The 19378-nt window shown below is 31.6% G+C and overlaps 2 protein-coding genes across 3 annotated transcripts; one reads left to right on the top strand and one right to left on the bottom strand.

Annotated features, from left to right (window-relative positions):
• The first annotated feature begins 434 nt into the window (after nt 1-434).
• Nucleotides 435-7231, top strand: LOC120114808. 2 transcript variants are annotated; one of them, XM_039135586.1, is made up of 7 exons: nt 435-621; nt 748-837; nt 936-1149; nt 2128-2521; nt 5099-5468; nt 6794-6869; nt 7010-7231. In XM_039135586.1, exons 4-6 carry the CDS (start codon nt 2142-2144, stop codon nt 6824-6826), a joined length of 783 nt encoding a protein of 260 aa, XP_038991517.1. In that variant the 5' UTR covers nt 435-621; nt 748-837; nt 936-1149; nt 2128-2141; the 3' UTR covers nt 6827-6869; nt 7010-7231. The 2 variants fall into 2 exon arrangements, with proteins under 2 accessions (XP_038991517.1, XP_038991518.1); XM_039135587.1 differs by lacking the exons at nt 435-621; nt 748-837; nt 936-1149 and adding an exon at nt 1668-1797 and having other exon boundaries at nt 7010-7230.
• Nucleotides 7232-17995: 10764 nt separating this feature from the next.
• On the bottom strand, nt 17996-19163 carry LOC120114765 (transcription factor RAX2-like). The gene is made up of 3 exons (XM_039135557.1): nt 18970-19163; nt 18712-18841; nt 17996-18566 (listed from the first exon to the last, which is right to left on the bottom strand). Exons 1-3 carry the CDS (start codon nt 19103-19105, stop codon nt 17996-17998), a joined length of 837 nt encoding a protein of 278 aa, XP_038991488.1. The 5' UTR covers nt 19106-19163.
• Between the last annotated feature and the right edge of the window lie 215 nt (nt 19164-19378).

Raw genomic sequence — 19378 nt, 5'->3', positions numbered from 1 at the left:
TGAATCAACACTTGGATAAGGGATACAAAGATGAAAGAGCTTCTTTTCATACTTGCATGTATCGATTTACTCCCAGATTGGGAAATCTAGTCGCTCATCTGTGGCAGCGGACAAAACGTGGGTGAAGAAGATAGATACTAGGTGGAAGATGGATCAGTGTGTGTTGAGAACCAAGCGGCGGAGGACCAACGTTGGATTGATCCTCCATTACTACTTTTTCTACCTTTGGTTTTGCTTTTTTTATTTGACGTAAGAAAATCCCGTAACGGGAATGGTAAGATAGACGGAGTTAGCGGTTCGAATTAGGGTATTCAATAAGAGCCGTTGGATTAATTATGAACGGTTTGGATTTCTCGATGAAGAAAGCTTTTGTGGTGTGACGGAGGGTGAAAAGAGGTATAAAATTGGTATTCAGAAGGGAGGAGCGCTTTAATTTCATTTTCCTTCTTCTTTGCTGATCTGCTTCTACTTTCTTTTCTTTCTCGTGAACCAAACAGAAAATTCCCGAGAAAAAAAACCCCTTAAAACTGATGTTAATTTATATAAATTAGTGTTGAGGATCTAATTTCTAAACGAGCGAGCGAAACAAAGAGGGGAGAGGAATTGAGGAATTGTTGAGAGGTGTGTATTAATTTGAGAGCAGAGATTGTTTCTGTTTTGATTTATTCTGACGAATTCTCGTTCGTCTATATTCAATGGATAACTCCGTTAACAACGAATTTCGTTTTTTAATGCCTTTTTCTGCAGATACAATTGAAGAGATTGGAGAAAGTTCTTGCTGGTTCTGATAACCAATAGTGAAGATTTCTTTTATTTCGTTGAAGTTTCTGAGAATCTGTAAGGAAAAAGAAGACCGTGAACTAAGTTGATGAGATTTCGAACTATCGCCATGTTCTTCTTTGAAAATAATTTTCTTCTTCTGTTTTGTTTGACAGATACATTTGGAAGATAACTGAGCTGATTTTGGAGAAATTTTGGACTGAATTCATCTGCGGATAGGCAGATCAATTGTTAACATATTCAAAGGATCAGAATGAGTCTGGAGAATAGGCTACAAATGCCATTATTCTTTGAAATCTAAAGTAACCTTGTGTTTATACCCTTAAGACTGAAGCAAAGTTGTAACGGCTAAGGCTGAGTGATTTCCAGGTACTAGATAAGATCAGAATCTGACTATCTGAATACCGGTTCTAAATCCACCTCAGATAATTGAGTCGCAGTTGATTCGCCAAGCTTTTTGTTTAAAAGAGTTGTCGTTTTTGTCTCCTCAGCCTCTTCCTTTTTCCAGAACGCTCAGTGTTCTGCAAATTGATTTTCTCAAGCTTGGATTTGATCCAAACCGAAGATTTGTTTGACGGAGTTGATTTTTCCTGAGAATGTTACATTCTCAGATTTTAATTTCACTTTGGAAGTTCATTTGTTTTCGTTTTCTCAGAGTTTGAATCACAATTTTTTTCTCTCTTCATATCCATCAATGAAAATTTCCAAACTATTTTAAGAAGAATTTGATCTGTTCCGCTAAGGTTTTTTTCCTCTTCATTGAAATCTTTGCTTGGTTCTAATTTTCGCTTCCTTAATTCTCCCATGAGAAAGGTTTTTCTTTCTTTTGTTGTGACGTCTTCCCGATTCTGTTGATTTTTTTTCCAGTTCTTTTCTCATCTCGTTTCCGCGTAGCCAATAATTTCCCGTTTGGTTACCAAGAAACCTAGAGAAACTCAAAACCGAAAAGAACTTGCAAAGAAGCGTTTTGGTTTCTGTTCAATAGTTTAAAGAAGGTTGAATCTGTGATTTTCTCAGGTAATAAGAACTACGACCAAGACAGCTTCACTTTCTTTGTTTCTTCCATCTCTCTTCGTATACTTAACTAATCTTCAACTTTTCACAAGTGTTTGGCTGCTTTCTTTTATTTTCCCGGAATTTTTTCCTTGAAAATTCCTAGCCGTCCGATGCACATATTCTAGTGCTAATCAGAGGCAAATTGCGTGAAAATTTTACAGAAGTTACATCCAATTCTCCTAATCTCATCCTTTTCTTATCCTTATCGGCACTTTCACTTTATTTCTGAACTGAATCAATAGCTTTTTCCAGAATTAAAATTCTCAATTTATTGCTCTCATGATGGGACAGGTGTGCACAAAAGAATGGAGAAGGACTCGTTAAGAAGCAACAATAACAATGGTATCGGCAATAGCACCAACTACTGCAGAGATAGAACCGCCGGAACCGGAGTCGACGGCGGACTGTTAAGATCCAGCTCGGATCCGGCCAAGCAAACGGCATCTTCTTCTGATTTCGTTTTGCAATGGGGAAATCGGAAACGCCTGCGGTGTATGAAGATCCAGGTCAAAGACGATCAGTCCGGACCGGTCAATCGAACCACGGTTCGAGTCGACCGCCGAGTCGTGAGGGCTGACAAGGACTCTTCGAATCAGCCGAGCAATAATAATCACGGGAACGGGTATTTTAACCTCCGTCAACGGCCCCCTTCCCCTCAAGCTCCGCCACCTCAGCGCGTTCTCAGGTACTGTTTCATTTTACGATTTTATGCTTCTCTTGGGCGCGTGTATTATACGCTCCCTTCTGATGGGGTACTACTACCTGATGGTTTTGGTTCGTTTTTGATGTCTGGTTTTCTTGTGCCACTTGTTTTTTGCTTTAGGTGTTTTGTTCCAGTTGGGGAGATAAAGTACTTTAAAGATTTAGATCCGAGTTAATTTAATCGTATGTTGTTAAATTATGATTTTATTTTAAATTGGTCTCTAACTTTTTAATATTTTAATTTTAATCCCAAATTATGATTTTTTATTTTAAATTAATTTATATATTTCTAGACATTTTAATTTCATTTTCAAATTATGATCATTTTAAATTAGTCCATAAATTTTTAAATATTTCAATTTCGCCCCCTCATCATGTATTAATAAAATTATTAGATGAAATTATATTATTATATGTTTGAAAAAAAATAAATTTTAGGTTAAAATATAATTGAAATTAATTATATATTTGAATAAATTTGGGGATGAAACTGAAAATTTAAAAGTTTGGATACCAATTTAGAATGATTTTCATAGTTCAAGAATAAAATTAAAATTTTCAAAAATTTGAATACTTATTTAAAATAAGAGTTACAATTTGAGGGTTAAATTAAAATATTTAAAATTTTAAAGATTTATTTTGAATAGTCATAATTTGATAACATATAATTCAATTAATTCTTTAGATGTCATCATCGGAAAAATTAGACCGAGAAGGATACTCTTATAACAAAAGTATGATTAATATATATTATATAGGGTAAATTACATGTTTAATACCTCAACTATTGATTTTGGTTTGTTTTAGTATTTATATTTTTAATTTTTTAAAATTATACTCCATGTTTAGTTTTTTTTTTGTTTTAGTACCCTTTTAAAAATTAATGTTTTTAGTACTTAAACTATCAATTTTGATATGTTTTAGTATCGAAACTTTTATTTTTTTTTAAACTTAAGTTTTTAATGTGTATTAAAATGAAATAAAAATTAAATTAAGTTTAATTTTGAAAAAATAATTAAAGTTTCAGTATTAAAATGAATTTAAATAAATAATTTAGGTACTAAATGTGCAGTTTACCCTATTCTAATATTGAATTTGTTAATAAAAGAAGTGTCCGTAAAAAGTGTGAAGAGGTTATGAATATTTACGGATGCCATTTGTGCAGAGTTGATAAAGCGATCTCCGCTTTCATTCCGGTTCTCGGCTCTGTTGCCTTTCCTGATCTTGCTAGAAAGATTCTCAATGTTTTTGAGGGCATAAGTAGCTGGATCTGATCAAAGGTTGCTACCCCCCCCCCCCCGCGTAGTGGAGAGCTTTGTTCCTATAATGGATAAGCTTTCACACTTGGTTGCCATTGACACGCTCCTAGAACCTACACAAATTTGGATCAGATATTTTCAAAGGTAGAACACAATGCTCTTAATTTTGTGGTTGTGGGATCGAGTCTCACTGAAGGTAATTAATAACAGAGATCTTCTACGGGAGTTGCTCTTAACCTGGCGTTGGGATAATCTATTACCCTATTTCCCCTTACCCCATTACATATGAAATATGATCAACTATTTTTATATTTTCATATGGGTATGTGGACTAGTTGGTGAATGCATTTAATGTGTCTCTTTCTCTATAAAAGTAACACCGTATGATTGATGTGTATTCGGGGCTGAGTTAGTTTTGTGCACTCTCCAATGGTCAGGTGGGTTTTGTGTTTAGGGTTCTTGTTATTTTTGATACAGTTTAGAGAGAATATAGTGAATCATTTAGCAAAGTGACATGGTAAACAAGAAGAAGATGGTTCTAGCTTCGATTAGGATTAGTATTGATATATTGATCGAGTTTTTTACTTATGGCAAATGGTTTTAATCGAGATTAGTCTTTTTTTTTCCTTTTAAAGTGGTCTTAATTTGTCGTATATACTACGATAAATTAGATCATTTGTGATTTCCCCCCGAATTTTGTGTTTTTTGTTCCTTTGATGCTAGTGTGTTTAGGGTTCATATTGTTTTTGGTTGATATTGGTGCTACTAATGTTTGGTATTGATGTTGCTTATCCTGGTTGAGGCACTTCACACTAAACACTTGATAATTTGTTGGTTTGTTTTATGTCTCAGCACCTTGCACCACCTGATCCTAGCTCTGTCATCCGTGGTCCTTGGACCAGATGTCCACAACACCAACCTACCTCAGCCGTCCGATCGGAGATTAGATGTGGGAATCTGGTCCCACTTTCTAATACCAACACGTAACCTTAATCCACCGTAAAGCCAAAAAAATGGCTTTAATCAAACGGCCAGAAAACCACTCTTTTCTCTCTTCTCTCCAAAACTTTAACAACTCCCTTATTTAACGCCCAAAATCTCAAAGTCTCGACATTTAAGAATTCTAGCTCACTCCCGAGGTTATATTTGTAAATTCAAAATTTACAACTTTAGCCCCTCTTTTTATTTACTTTCCAAAACTTACCGCGAATCATATTTTTAATCTTATTTTTTTACCCTACTTATTTTTATCTTTGATTTTTCTTGCGTGTGAATTTGTTTTGTTAATATTTTTTTCCCAGGAACTCTGAGAATTCCGGTGCTATGAGAAGCCAAAGCAGCGGAGCTGTAAGGGGATTCGCTTCACCGGATAGGGGTGCGCACGATAAGAGAGTGGGCGGTAACCACAATAACAATAACCACCACCACCGTAGCAGCAGCCACAACAAATCAGCGGCGTATTCTGACATGGCTCACGATAGCAAAAAGGGAGGCTCCTCTTCGGGAAGCGGCGAGGCGACAGCTGCGGCGGCTCCGCCCATCGTTTGGCCGCCGAAATTCGTGATTGCTTTGACGAATAAAGAGAAGGAAGAGGATTTCATGGCCATCAAAGGATCTAAGCTGCCACAGAGACCCAAAAAACGAGCGAAATTTATTCAACGGACGCTCAACGTAAGCCCCTTACTCTTCTCCTTGAATTGAGTATTAGACATTAGATTAGAGCAGAATTTGATTTGAAAATTGAAATTAATTTTACTATTTGGATTGGGGAAATAGTCATATAGATGAGGTAGAGAACTAACTACACGTGAATTTTACGTCAAATAATGACTTCTCCACTTTCCTATCCTTACCCTTTTAGAGTGGGGGATATTTACTGGACAGCAGTCTAATATATAATTAAAGAAATACGCTAAATGTTATTAATTTTTTAATATTTTTGGTAAATTATTATCTAAAATATTATTTTTTTATTGAAAATGTTAATATTAAGTGCTACTTAAAATATTATTATTTTTATCGTTTTTTCTAACATAAATTAGATAGTAAAATTAATATTTCTTGTAAAAATAATATTTTAAGTAATATTTTATTAGAAATATTAAAAAATTAATAACATTTTCGATAATATTTTTTTTTGTCTGTATATTAAGCTGTTGTTAGACAGAATTACTCTTTTTAGAGTGGGTAATGTGACAGTGAGTGAACCATAGTTGTGTACGTGTCAGTCAATGAATGGATGAGAATCTGACCGCAAAGGCTGCGACTCTGTGAGGGTGTGACCCATAATATGTTTTCCGCAATACAAACCGACCATATAGATATATAAAATAATAAAATAAATGATAAATTACGTATTTATACTTAAACTATTAATTTTGATCCGTTTTAGTATTGAACTTTCATTTTATTTAATCATATTTAAAGTTAATTTTTGTTTCATTTTATCAGCATCGATCAAAATTTAACGTTAGGATTTGCAAAGATTCAAAGTTTATGTAATAAAATGAATCAAACTGATAGTTTAGGTATTAAACGCAGTAAATTTTTAAGGGTGGGTATTAAATGAAATAAAAATTAAACGTTAGATTAATTTGAAAAAATTAGAAGTTTAGGTATTTAAATTGATAGTTTAGGTATTAAATGCGTAATTTATTCAGTAATAAAATAAAATTAAAAACGGTTAGATGATGGTTTTCTTATTTAGGAAGGCTTGAACCTTCGAACCGGTTCGAATTGTCCGGAACCCATCGTTGTCCGGAGGGCATTTATGTAAGAACACTGTTATTGTAGGGTTTACTTTTGTCACGGTTGAATAATTTGACTTGCCAGGGTGGACGACTTTGTGATGCATAAAAAACACGAAGCACCAACCGAAATTCCCTTTGTCTTTTCAACGTTATTAGATCATGGTATAATTAGGTAATATCTTATCCGATTGGTCGGTTAATAGATCGAACACTGAAATTCTAATTGTAGATTTTCTTTTTGTACAGTTGGTAAGTCCGGGGCGTGGCTATGTGATCTAACCCTTGATCGATACGAGGTCAGGAGAAGAAGATCTCAAAGAAGGTACGTAATTAGTATCCGGTCTATTAATCTAAAAATTCGAATCATGTAATATAAAATTTTATCGGCCGACACTCGTGATTTTAACAAAAGTAATCATTTTTTTCGAACTCGATTTTTTAGTGTTTTCGGAATGTTTGCAGAGACCAAGAGGATTGAAGGCAATGGGAAATACTAACATGGAATCGGATTCGGAATAAAAAGGCGAGTCGAGTTCGAATATTGTCCGAAGAAACGTCGAAGGTAAGTCGGTGATTTTTTGTAGGAGGTGGGGAAAGGATTCGAAGTGGTGTAAATGAAGACCCTTTTTCATCATCGAGGTGAAAAAATGGAAACAAAAAAAAAAGTAAAAATTAGCCCAAATCTTTATCTTTTACTTTTGGTAGACATCAAATTTAATCTTAATAAATCAATAAATTGAGATTAAATGAATTTAGAATTTAGAAATAGATTTATATTTTTTAAAATTATTAGATCAACATAAATAGATGGTTAAACTCATAGATCTATATAAAATTTTATGTTAATAATATTATATACTAAAATATTATATTATAAATAATATTATATGGAATTATAAAATCTTGTGTTTAAGTGATAAAAAGATATTATTTTTCTTAAAGGTTTTAAATTCAAATTGCTTTTTAAATTGTATTTGTATTTTTTTTTTTGTATAATATATCTGATTTATTAATCGATTAATCTGGATCGAATACTACAGAGGTAAAGACGATTCTCTCTATCTAGTTTATTCTATTCGTAATCGTCAAGCAGCACCCAGAAGCTTATCGCTCTCATAGAATGAAGAAAGAACAAAATCCATATTACATTGACTTGTAATCTTTTAAACATGCATATGAATAAACACCACAATACATGTGGAGAAAAGGTTAACGATCATCAAGCAGCACACAAGATCATTTACCGGTAATTGGTTCATTTGTTCCATAGCAGAACCTGAGAGCGCCGGGTTCATGACTGGCATCCCATATAGAGTAAAGTACAAGTGACCGGATAAAGGAGCACCGGGGAGAATCCCATGTCCTTGATGAGGAGGAGCCGGACCACCGTAAGCTGAAGCCATAAAGTTGCCAATCATTGGAGTTTGTCCATACGGTCCACAGCCTCCACAAACAGATCCCGTTAATCCAGGTCCAGGATAGGGCTTGTATATCAGTTCTTCGGAGGGGGACATGACAGGGACCAACCACTGTTGCCCGAGCATTTGATTGAAACACCAAGGATTCACTTTATTATCACCATTAGCAGCAGAAGGCGGTGGATTTATAAGGAAAGGCCCGTAATTTGAAAGATGACTTAGTTTTTGTTTTATTTTTTAGTATCCACATTAAAAACTTTAGTTTTTGTTTCATTTTAGTACCCGTTCAAAATTTAACTTTAAGTTTTGAAAAAATCAGAAGTTTAGGTACTAAAATATAGGAGGTGTTCAAACGGTTAATTCGGCCACCAACTGAACCGAATTACCATTAATCAAATTAACCGATTTTTTTAAACCATTAATCGAACCAAACTTTTTTTAAAATATTAACCAAACCGAACAAAGTTCGGTTATTTCGGTCGGTTAACCGTTTTTTTTATAAATTTTTATAATTAGATTAATTTAAATATAATAGATGTATATTTTTTTATTTCAGTTAAAATTTAATTAGGTATTGATAAATTAATGAGTCTAGTGTGGTTAAAAATAATTAGGTATTAATTCTTAATGGGTTCGAGCTTAAAATATGTATTTAATATAGATATAATATATATAATATTTAATAATATTGGTTAATTAACCAATTTCGAACCAAATTAACCGTAAACCAAATATTGAAAAAAGTATTAATTGTTCCCCGACTGAACTAATTCGGTGGCCGACCGAATTAACCAAACTAATTTGGTTTGGTTTGTATTCGGTTAAAATTGAATAGTGAATAACCCTACTAAAACGAACCAAAACTTGTAGTTTAGGTACTAAACGTGTTAAGTTTTTAACGATGAGGTACTAAAATGAAATTAAAACTAAACATTTGGTATGATTTTGAAAAATTTAAAGTTTAGGTACTAAAATGAACCAAAATTGATAGTTTAGGTACTAAATGCGTAGTTTACCCTTAAATTTATTAATAAGTTTAAAATATGGTAAAATATACAAATCACCCTTTACTATAAGACGTTGTTTTATTGTCTTCGACTATTTAATGTTATAAAATGATTCTCTAACTATAGAGTGTTATTTTTGTTGAGTCTCTGGCTATTAAAATTTACAAAAATTGTCACTTAACTACTTATATGTTTCAAACTTGTCTTTTTCTATTAAAACTTGAAAGTCGTCTGAGTTGGACTTTAACTTGTTGATTATGACATGATAAAATCATATTTAAATTATGTCTATGACACCGTCGTTGCTTTCAACCACTGGCTTAAGGCATAATATTTCAAGCATTAGTTTATCGACATAATGTAAACAAAGTGTCAATACACAAAAAAAAAACACTCAAATAGTTTCAGGATCGAATTTTATCATATCTCAACCAACATATTAACGTCCAACTTAGAAGACCACCGATTTTTAACAAAAATAGACGAGTTTAGAACATTTAAATAATCGAGTGACCATTGTATAACTTTTAATAGTCATAGGACTTTACAGAGCAATGCCCTATAGTTGGGGGACCATCTATGTACTTTACCCTTTAAAATAATATTACTACTTGTTTTATATGTCTTGAATGATTTAACTCGTTTCCTAATTTATAACTTAATTCGGGAAAAAAAATTAAGTTTAGTAACCGAATTAGAAAAGTGTAGTATTTTTCACACGTTTTATGAATGATATTATTATTTTCACAATTTATAACTTAACTCTGTATAAAGGAATAAATAATTCTATTTTTAAATTCGTTAATGGATTTAAAAAATTATCATGTGTTTTTTTTAATATTTTTTAAGGGTAAACTATGCAGATAGTCCCCTATATTTTCGGTCTGATCGATTTTGATCATCAATTTAAAAATTAATAGGATATGATCCCTAACGTTATCGATATGTTCGATTTTAGTCCCTAACATTATCGATCCGTTCAATGTTAGTCTCTTAGCCTTAACTCCAGTTCGATTTTAGTCTCTCAGTCATGTTACGGACTTAAACAAAATGGGGTTAATGAAAATTAGAGGATGAGGGACTAAACTCGAACGGATCGATAACGTTGGGGATCATTTCCCCTTAATTTTTAAATTGGTGACTAAAGTCGGTCAGACCCTAAACATAGGGGACTATTAGCATAGTTTACCTATTTTGTAATGGCATGATTTATTAATTTGTAACTTCACTCGATATAAAATAAATAAATAAATAAAATCATTTTTAAGTTCAACAATGGGATATTCACAATACTCGATCCAAATTAATCAATTAATGATTAGATACCAATAGTTATATTAGAAAATCTAGATGATAATATGAGTACATTTGCTACAATTGACTTATTTAAATGGAAATTCATACACGTTTTCAAAATGAATTCAAGGCCTCGTCTAGAAAGTATGTATATATATATATATATATATATATATATATATATATATATATATATATATATATATATATATATATATATATATAAGGTTTAGGACAAGGAAAGTGGTTCTAGGACATGAGACTCGAATTCGATATGTTCTGATTTGACCCGATTTGATCATATCTGATTTTTTTTTTAAAAATGGATTTGATTAGGTCGAATTCGGTTTTAGGGTAAAAATACTCAACCCAAAAATTAATATAAATTTATCTTATATGTTTAGGGATAATTGTAATAATAACCCTCTATATATTATTTTTTCAGTTAGATCCCTATTTTTATTGAATAAAATATAATATTTTTATAAATATATTTATTTTAGATCGGGTCGAATCGAGTTCAGATTTTATCTCAAAAAATCGAATCGTATATCGGGTGAAATCACCCCTAAACTCGTGTTAGGTTTCGAATAAATGATATATATTTTCAGGTCGGATCAGGTTACCGAAAACTCGACCCGAACCGACCCATGCACGTCCCTAATAGTATGTAATAAATCAAAGTTTTGCATGTTCAAAATTAAATCTAGAAATGTAAATACAAATATTATTATTTAATTATTGTCTTGTTTGAAGGAACAATTTGTTGTTGATGTGTTTTTTTTAAAAGGTTTATAAGATTCATTGACTTGGAATTGGACCGACACTGACTAAATTAACTTAATAATTCTATCATATGATTCACTATTATTCAAACTTTGAAAGTTACTAATGTCGGGGCAAAGGCAACAAGTAAAATGAAGTTATAGTGACAGATGATCAATGTGGACCGACTTTATTGTATTTGATCATATAATTCAATACATGAATGTATTTGTGCAAATCTTTTAGGGTAATTTATCGTTTAGTACATAAATTATTAGTTTTAGTCCGTTTTAGTATCTAAACTTTTAATTTTTTTCAAAATCATACCTAAAGCTTAATTTTTGTTTTATTTTAGTATTTTGCTGTTAAAAATTTTAGCTTTTGTTTCATTTTAATACCTCGTTCAAAATTTAACGATAAGTTTGAAAAAATTGAAAGTTTAGGTACTAAGACGGGCCAAAACTGATAGTTTAGGTACTAAAAACGTTAAATTTTTAACTTGGGTGTACTAAAATGAAATGAAAATTAAACGTCGGATATTATTTTGAAAAAATAAAAAATTTAGAAACTAAAACGAATCAAAATTGGTGGTTTAAATACTAAATGCGTAGTTTATCCAAAGTTTTATTGCATACCCCAAAGACCGGTCAAATTTGGACATAAAAATTTGCTTTGATTTTTTATCAAATCAAAGATTAAAAAAATTAAGGATGTTTCAAACTTTGCCCTTGTTTGTTTTAACTGTTCCACCTCTTCAAACCTCTTATGTCTGCGCCGCGTAATTCACGTGTAGACATTAGGCTTCGCATACCGTTTGTTTTTTAGAAGACAAAAGCTCTTCTAACATCTGTACGAGCTCTTCTTGATGCAGACATGGTTTTATGTCTTCAAAGGTCTTCAAACCTCTTCAAGAACAATTATAAAATATGATTATTTATTAAAATAATTTTAAATAATTTAATAAGGTTATTTATTTTAAAATAATTTATTATAAAATAATTTATTATAAAATAATTTATTTTAAAATAATTTATTATAAAATATGGATTGATTTATTTTAAATAATTTATTAGTATGGATTGATTTATTTTAAAATATGGATTGATTTATTATTGTAGTTGTATGGATTGATTTATTTTAAATAATTTATTAGTATGGATTGATTTATTTTAACATATGGATTGATTTATTTTAAATAATTTATTAGTATAGATTGATTTATTTTAAAATATGGATTGATTTATTATTGTAGTTGTGTGGATTGATTTATTTTAAATAATTTATTAGTATGGATTGATTTATTTTAAAATATGGATTGATTTATTTTAAAATATGGATTGATTTATTTTAAATAATTTATTATTGTAGTTGTATGGATTATTTAAATTTCAGTATTGTAAAACTAAAATTATTTAAATCTCAGTATTGCAAAACTCTTTTAAGTTTAAAAAATCAGTTTATTTATATTTCAGTTCATATTAGCAGTCTGCAGACGTTAAAAAACAAACAGTCTTATTCTTCCAGACTGCAGACTTTTGGTCTACCTCTTCTGCTGCAGATGCCTGCATATGTGGTCCGCATACTGCAAACCTTTTACCTCAGCAAAAACAAACACAACCTTTGTTTCCTATTGTTTTTTTAGCATTTTAGTCCCTTCAACGTTTCATTTTAGAGTAAAATGTCTCTTAGTTAGATGAAAATTGTTAGTTGATTAACAGTCAATGTTTCATACGGACGTGGTATGTTCATGTGTAATATCATTTTTAGGAAAAAAATTATTTTTAGAGTAAACCGTAATTATAATTAATTACATATACACTTATAAAAATATATTTAAAAATAGTTTAAAAATATTTTTTGATGACGTGACATCACACATGGACATCTCACATCAATAGGAAGAGTTGATCGTTAGTCAACTAATGATTTTCATTCGCTCAGAGAGTATTTTGTCCCAAAATAAAACTTGGGGGGGCTAAAATGCTCCAGGAAAAGGATATGGGTCAAAGTGACCATTTATACAAACGTTAGGGGTAATTTTGTTATTATGCCAAATATCAATTAAATATCAAAATGTATCAATTTAGGATATGCTTAGAACTTTTTTATTTTATTTGTTCGAATCTAAAATATCTAAAGAGGATAATATTTCTTTAATCAATGAGAGCATTTGATGATTTTTTTATTTAATTAAACTTAATAAATAGTTAAACACAAACTAATAGAATAAATATTTTTGAAATGTGAAATATTAAAAAGAATATTGTTTATATTTTATAATTGAACTTCTTTTAATTTTTAAATTTAATAAAGGAGCTGTAGGGCAGCACAAGTTTTATTATATAATAAAAATGGATAAAATTTGATATAATAACAATAAATAAATATATAATATATTTAACCATACTCAAAATATTTGGACGATAATAAAAGGGTAAATGACATATTTAGTACCTAAATTATTGGTTTTGGTATGTTTTACTATCTAAATTTTTAATATTTTCAAAATTATACCTAACATTTAGTTTTTGTTTCATTTTAATACCTTATTGTTAATAACTTAACACATTTAGACCTAAACTATCAATTTTAGTCTATTCTAGTATTTAACTTTAAAAAAATCAAAATTTAACGTTATATTTTGAATGGGGTACTAAAATGAAATAGAAACTAAAGTTTAGGCATGGGTTTGAAAAAATTGAAAGTTTAGATACTAAAATGAACCAAAACTGATAATTTAGGTATCGAACATATAATTTACCGTAATAAAAATGCATATGGGGAGTAGAATATTTAGATTGAATAATACTAATGCCATTGGGAATGAACATCTTCTTTGTCTATATGTTCTAATTTCATGGAAGATTGTGTTTTTATTACTATCTACATCTAATTTGTTGATTGATAGTAGTAAATTCATAAATATTAAATAGAATGGGTATATATATATATATATATACATATTAATAACATAAATTTTTTAAAAGTGGATAGGTAAAAGTAAAATTTTAGGGTAGACACAATCAGCAAAATGAATAATTAACAGCAGAAAATTCAGATTTCTAGATGTGCATTTGTCTACTTGAATAAAGGGTGCATATTTCATTATTGATCGATTAATTCAGACTTGATATTATATAGATTTATTATGGGGATAATCCTTTCGACCCAATTTTCTCATTCACAACGTCATAATTCGAACACTTCGTCTTACTTAAAACCTAGCATCTAATCTTAGGGTAAATTATAGAAATGATCTATGGATTATAGGATACTACTTTATTAAGTCCCTCGATTATTAACAGTTATAAAATAGTCCCTTGACTATAGATTATTGCTTTGTCGAGTCCCTCGACCACTAAAGGTCACAAAATGGTCATCTAACTATTCATTATTTTCCAAATTTATCCTTTTTCGTTAAAAAATTTGACAACATCACGAGCGGAACGTTAACATGTTGACTGTGATATGATAAAATCTGATCATAGAATCTCAAGCGACTTTCATATCTCAATCATCATGTCAACGTCCAACTTAGACAACCGTCAAATTTTTAACGGGAAATGATGAGTTTGGAACATAGTGAATAATCAGGTAACTATTTTATAACTTTTCATGGTCAAAAGACTTGAAAATAGTAACATTCTATAGTTAGATGACCAGTTTGTAACTTTTAATAGTCGAGAGACTTAATTAAGTAATACCCTACAGTCGGAGACCATTTGTGTACCTTACACCTAATCTTATTAGACAAAATGATAATTGATAAAGAGATGATTTTTACTTTTTTAAACGCTCGTTAAACAACAAACTAATTAAGTATTAAATTAAATTACATGTGTCCCCAAGCCAGAAAAGGAAGCAATGGTGGCCTATCCAATGGTGCCGATATGCTTGTCTTTGTTAAACACTTTTGTAAGAAGGAATATTCATTTACATGTAATGACACCAAGATGTAGTTAAAGGACATTATGAATTTTTGATGCAAATTGTCTGAAACTGCAATGTGCAAACATTAGAGGGAACAAAATGTCTGTCCAAACTTTGAATTTTGAACATCCTTTCTCACCATTTCCTTATTAGGGCAAAGATGGGTAAACAGGGTTTGTAATTGTCTGGAGTTATCGGTTTTACCTCAAACGATCGAGATCGAATCACGAATCTTTCGAGATCATAATATAATCTCATCGTTTTATTAATCGAAAATAAGTTTTAAGAGAATCGAAAGAGGTGAGAACATCCGTTCAGTATTGTTTATATAAATCGATTTAATTAAGTTTAGGGTTTCAAGTTTCGAGTCCGGGTACGTAAAAATAAACCGGCCTTTTATCATATAATAATATAAGTTGGCAACGCTTCCTATTGACGTGATATCTCCACATATAATGTCACATCATCAAAAAAATTAAATTATTTTTAAATATATTTTATAAGTATATATTTAGTTTATTGTAATTATAGCCAACTAATATTTTTCATCCAACCAAGGGACATTTGCTCTAAAATAAAACGTTATGGGCTAAAATGTTTCAAAAAAAATGATAAGGGGCAAAGTGATCATTTACGCGAACGTTGAGGGTAATTTTATTATTATGCCAAAAATATATATATCAACACAATACTTAAGGTTGTTTCTCTTTAAATCACATCATGACTTTAACTGCTACGCACAACAATATTATCAATTTAAGATAACATTAGGCAGATAACATTATAACAGCACAGGGACTAAATTGTATGAAACTAAAGTAGAGAGCTTAAAGGTAAATTTTAGCATAGTCGAGGCACTAAAAATACAATATGCCCCTTTTCTTCACTCGGTGGCTTATGGGAAAGTCAGATACAAGGTAAACGAAACCCATTATTTTCTTCTGGGTCTTCATTCAACAATGTACTGCTAAAGAGGTTTCTTTCAAATGGTAAAACCTATGTTGGATGTTCAAAGAATAAGATAATTTATACCTAAAGTAGAGACGTAAAATTTTATGTTACGGTTAAATTTACCCGGGCCTCCTTCAGTTAAAAAAATGTTTAAGGGTTACTTTTATCTTTATAGGATACTCAATTTATCATTTTCACTCCTATAAATATTTTTACATCAGTTTAATCCTTAAAGTTATTTAAGGACATCATCATAAATCTCGAAATCCATTTGACTAACAGAACCGTTAGTCTTTTGCGTTTGTCGAAGCCGACAATTTCCACGTTAGCAAATATTCAAATACGTATAGAGTAGCGAAAAGAAGAAGAAAACAAGAAAGAATCCTGACAGGTAGGGCAGGATGAGATTGCCAAAAACTGGAAAGGAATATGTCTTGAGGAGAGAAAGAGATTTTATGGTTACTGTAAGAAGATAATACGTTTGCAGCAGATGCATGCATGCATGCATGATGATGATGAGGTTTGAACAGGCCATGGGTAGAGCCATCCATGCAACTTTCGTGACCACTCCAAAAACAGCAAAAACACAGGCAAACATGATGATGGAATCACACCCCATGGACCCGAGTCGGACGGATTTTGATGCGATTTGATTTTATTAGGTCAATTTTCTAAAAAACTAATTGAGTTCGAGTTGAGTTTTTTAAAAGATAATAGATTCGAGTTTAGGTTGAAAAATATTCAATATGTCCCAAAAAATAATGTAATTATACATTATTTCCTTATATACAAAATAATCTTCATCTGTTGACGACTTTATCTGATATTGCAGCAATCACTTGATTTCCTTATATATTTTTTAGAACAGTGTTCTCTTAATTCGTTTTCAATCACAATATTTCACTAATTTAACTCAGAGATGGACCGAGGGGTATTAGCGATGTCGGTTCCCTTAAAATTTTAAATTATTTTATATTAATTATTTTCTATTGATAATATGATTTTGTACTCCTAAAATTTTGATATAATCACTTAAAATTTAAGCCATTTAATATAGAATCATGCGTACATTTCTGTTCATATAAGAATTTATATTTTTTTATAATTGTGGAAGTTATGTTACATGTATTATTTTTAACAAAATATAGATATTGATACATATATTGTATTAAAAATAATAATAAATTTATGTATTAAATTACATATTTTAATATACATATAGGGCTAAAAATCGATGTTTGATTACAAAACTACCCTTCACAATAGTGGAAAACGAATGCACCATGTGGTCACAAAAGGAATTTAATACCAATACAAGTAGGTGTTTGACTTAGACCACCAAATAATGTTTTGTTCCCTATATATATATATATTAATTAAAGGATTAATCGAGGGAGGCAGGTGAGTACAGTCACCCCTGAAAATTTAAAATTACTATATATTTTAGATTTTTTCTATATATTTTATTTAAAATATATTTTTGTCTCCCTAAATTTTATAAATTAAAGTTCGCCATCCCATATAAATTTTTTCATATGTCCCTAATAACATTGATTATCATCCTAACACCGCTTGATGTATCAAATAAATATTGATATAATCTAATATAAATATCTTATATTTTAAATTAAAGATAATTATATGTTTTTGCTGTCCTCTCGGTTTTAGGGCTTCGCCCCGATTAATCGTGATCGATTCACGTCGCACACCTGATTTTGATAGGTGAGTCTCCTAATACGTTAGAATTCATAATTTTTAAAAAATAGAATTAAATTAGGATTAGATTGAATATGTATACCAAAAAGGGATCACATATATATATATATATATCTTAATATGGTAGATGGGGTTCAAACATTGAAAGTTTAAGGGCTGCATTCAAAGAACCAAACATATTTAAAGACTAATTGACCACAAAACATCAACATCAGAGATTAATTTAAAGCTACACTTGCTTGACTTGAATCCCACATCGGAGACTAATATAATCCGTTTTGTTTATCTGCATAAACCCTAATAATGTCCAAACCATAAAAAGAAACCACCTTCTTCTTCCTTTTGTAGTTCAAACGATTCCACGTTCAGTATCGGTTAACGACGCTTTGCCTCAGTCCCCGAGTCACCTTTATGTCAGCGTGAGAGAAATCGACTAAACTCGGAACACCGATCTCACCATTGATGAATTCATAAGGGAACTCGAAGCTAAACTGTTGGTGGTGATGATCGTCGACCAGAATACGGCCCGTATCTTCAGTGTATCGGTTACCGGGGGAATCCGACACGGCGGATCTTTCTTGGGACGGCACGACAACGACGTTCTTGTGACTGTTTTCTGGATTTGGACACGTGGGTGACGGAGAAAACAGCATGACTTGGTCCAAAGACAGGCTCTGAGAGGTACCACTACTGCTACTGACAAAGAATCCATGGCCAACATCAGATAAAATCGGCAGTGGGGTTGAATAATGAGGCAACGAAACAGCAGCAGCCTCTGGTTTTTGAGCACCACTGATCATAAGACTGCCATTGTTGTTGTCGGTATTAAAGCTCGATAATTTCCCGGCGAGTAACTTCTTCTTCAACCTCGTGTTCCAGTAGTTCTTCACGTCGTTGTCGGTTCTTCCGGGGAGCTGCGACGCTATCAGAGACCACCTAAAAAACCCCAAAAAACAACCACAAGTTAGCTGTCCGGTATCTGAATAGCGGCCTCTATATAACAGTAATTGTACCGTCTTAAATTGTTATCGCACGATCGCGATATCCGTTATGTCCAAAGACAAAGACAAAGGCAACTTGCCTGCTTCCCATTTGACTGTAGAGAGCGCTTATAACGTTGTCTTCTTCTTCAGTAAAACCTCCATGTTTGATGTCTGGTCTGAGGTAATTAAGCCACCGCAACCGGCAGCTCTTGCCGCATCTCTTTAGACCTATAAACAAAGGACCGGTCACCGGTGTCGTTAGTTTCTTGCAGGGGAAGTTAGCGATAATGTAAACTAAAACAGCTGGGGGGGAAACCAGTGAGAAATCTGTGAAAGCCTAGTTTTTTTTTTGGTACCGGCTTTAAGGGGCAAAGCGATCCAGTTGCCACCGGTGCCGTGGGTCTGAAGGTAGTTCTTGAGGGTGGCGTCTTCTTCGGGAGACCAAGGGCCTCTCTTCACATTTGCTTTGTCACAGCATGGAGCTCTTCCCATGGCTGTCGAAGAACAACTGATAGAGATGAAGGCTTTTCAAAAAAGATTTTGAGGAAAAGGGAAACAGTACTGGGACTCTCATGGTGAAGATTTGGGGTTTATAAAGTTGGTGGCTTCTTTTTTTCAACTTGACTGGTCAAATTTGGTTTGGATCCTTGTACTATGCTCAAATTTGGAATTTAGTTCTTATAACCCTTTCTATTCATCTAGTAGGGATGAAAATTTGACCCGAAATTAACAGATTCCGATATGATAGGGTTGAATTTAAAAAAA

This window comes from Hibiscus syriacus, unplaced genomic scaffold (assembly GCF_006381635.1).
Source record: "Hibiscus syriacus cultivar Baekdansim isolate YM2019G1 unplaced genomic scaffold, ASM638163v2 tig00110247_pilon, whole genome shotgun sequence".
Taxonomy (NCBI): Eukaryota; Viridiplantae; Streptophyta; class Magnoliopsida; order Malvales; family Malvaceae; genus Hibiscus; species Hibiscus syriacus.
The sequence above is the reverse complement of the archived record's forward strand: the minus strand, read 5'-3'. Positions and strand labels throughout refer to the sequence as shown.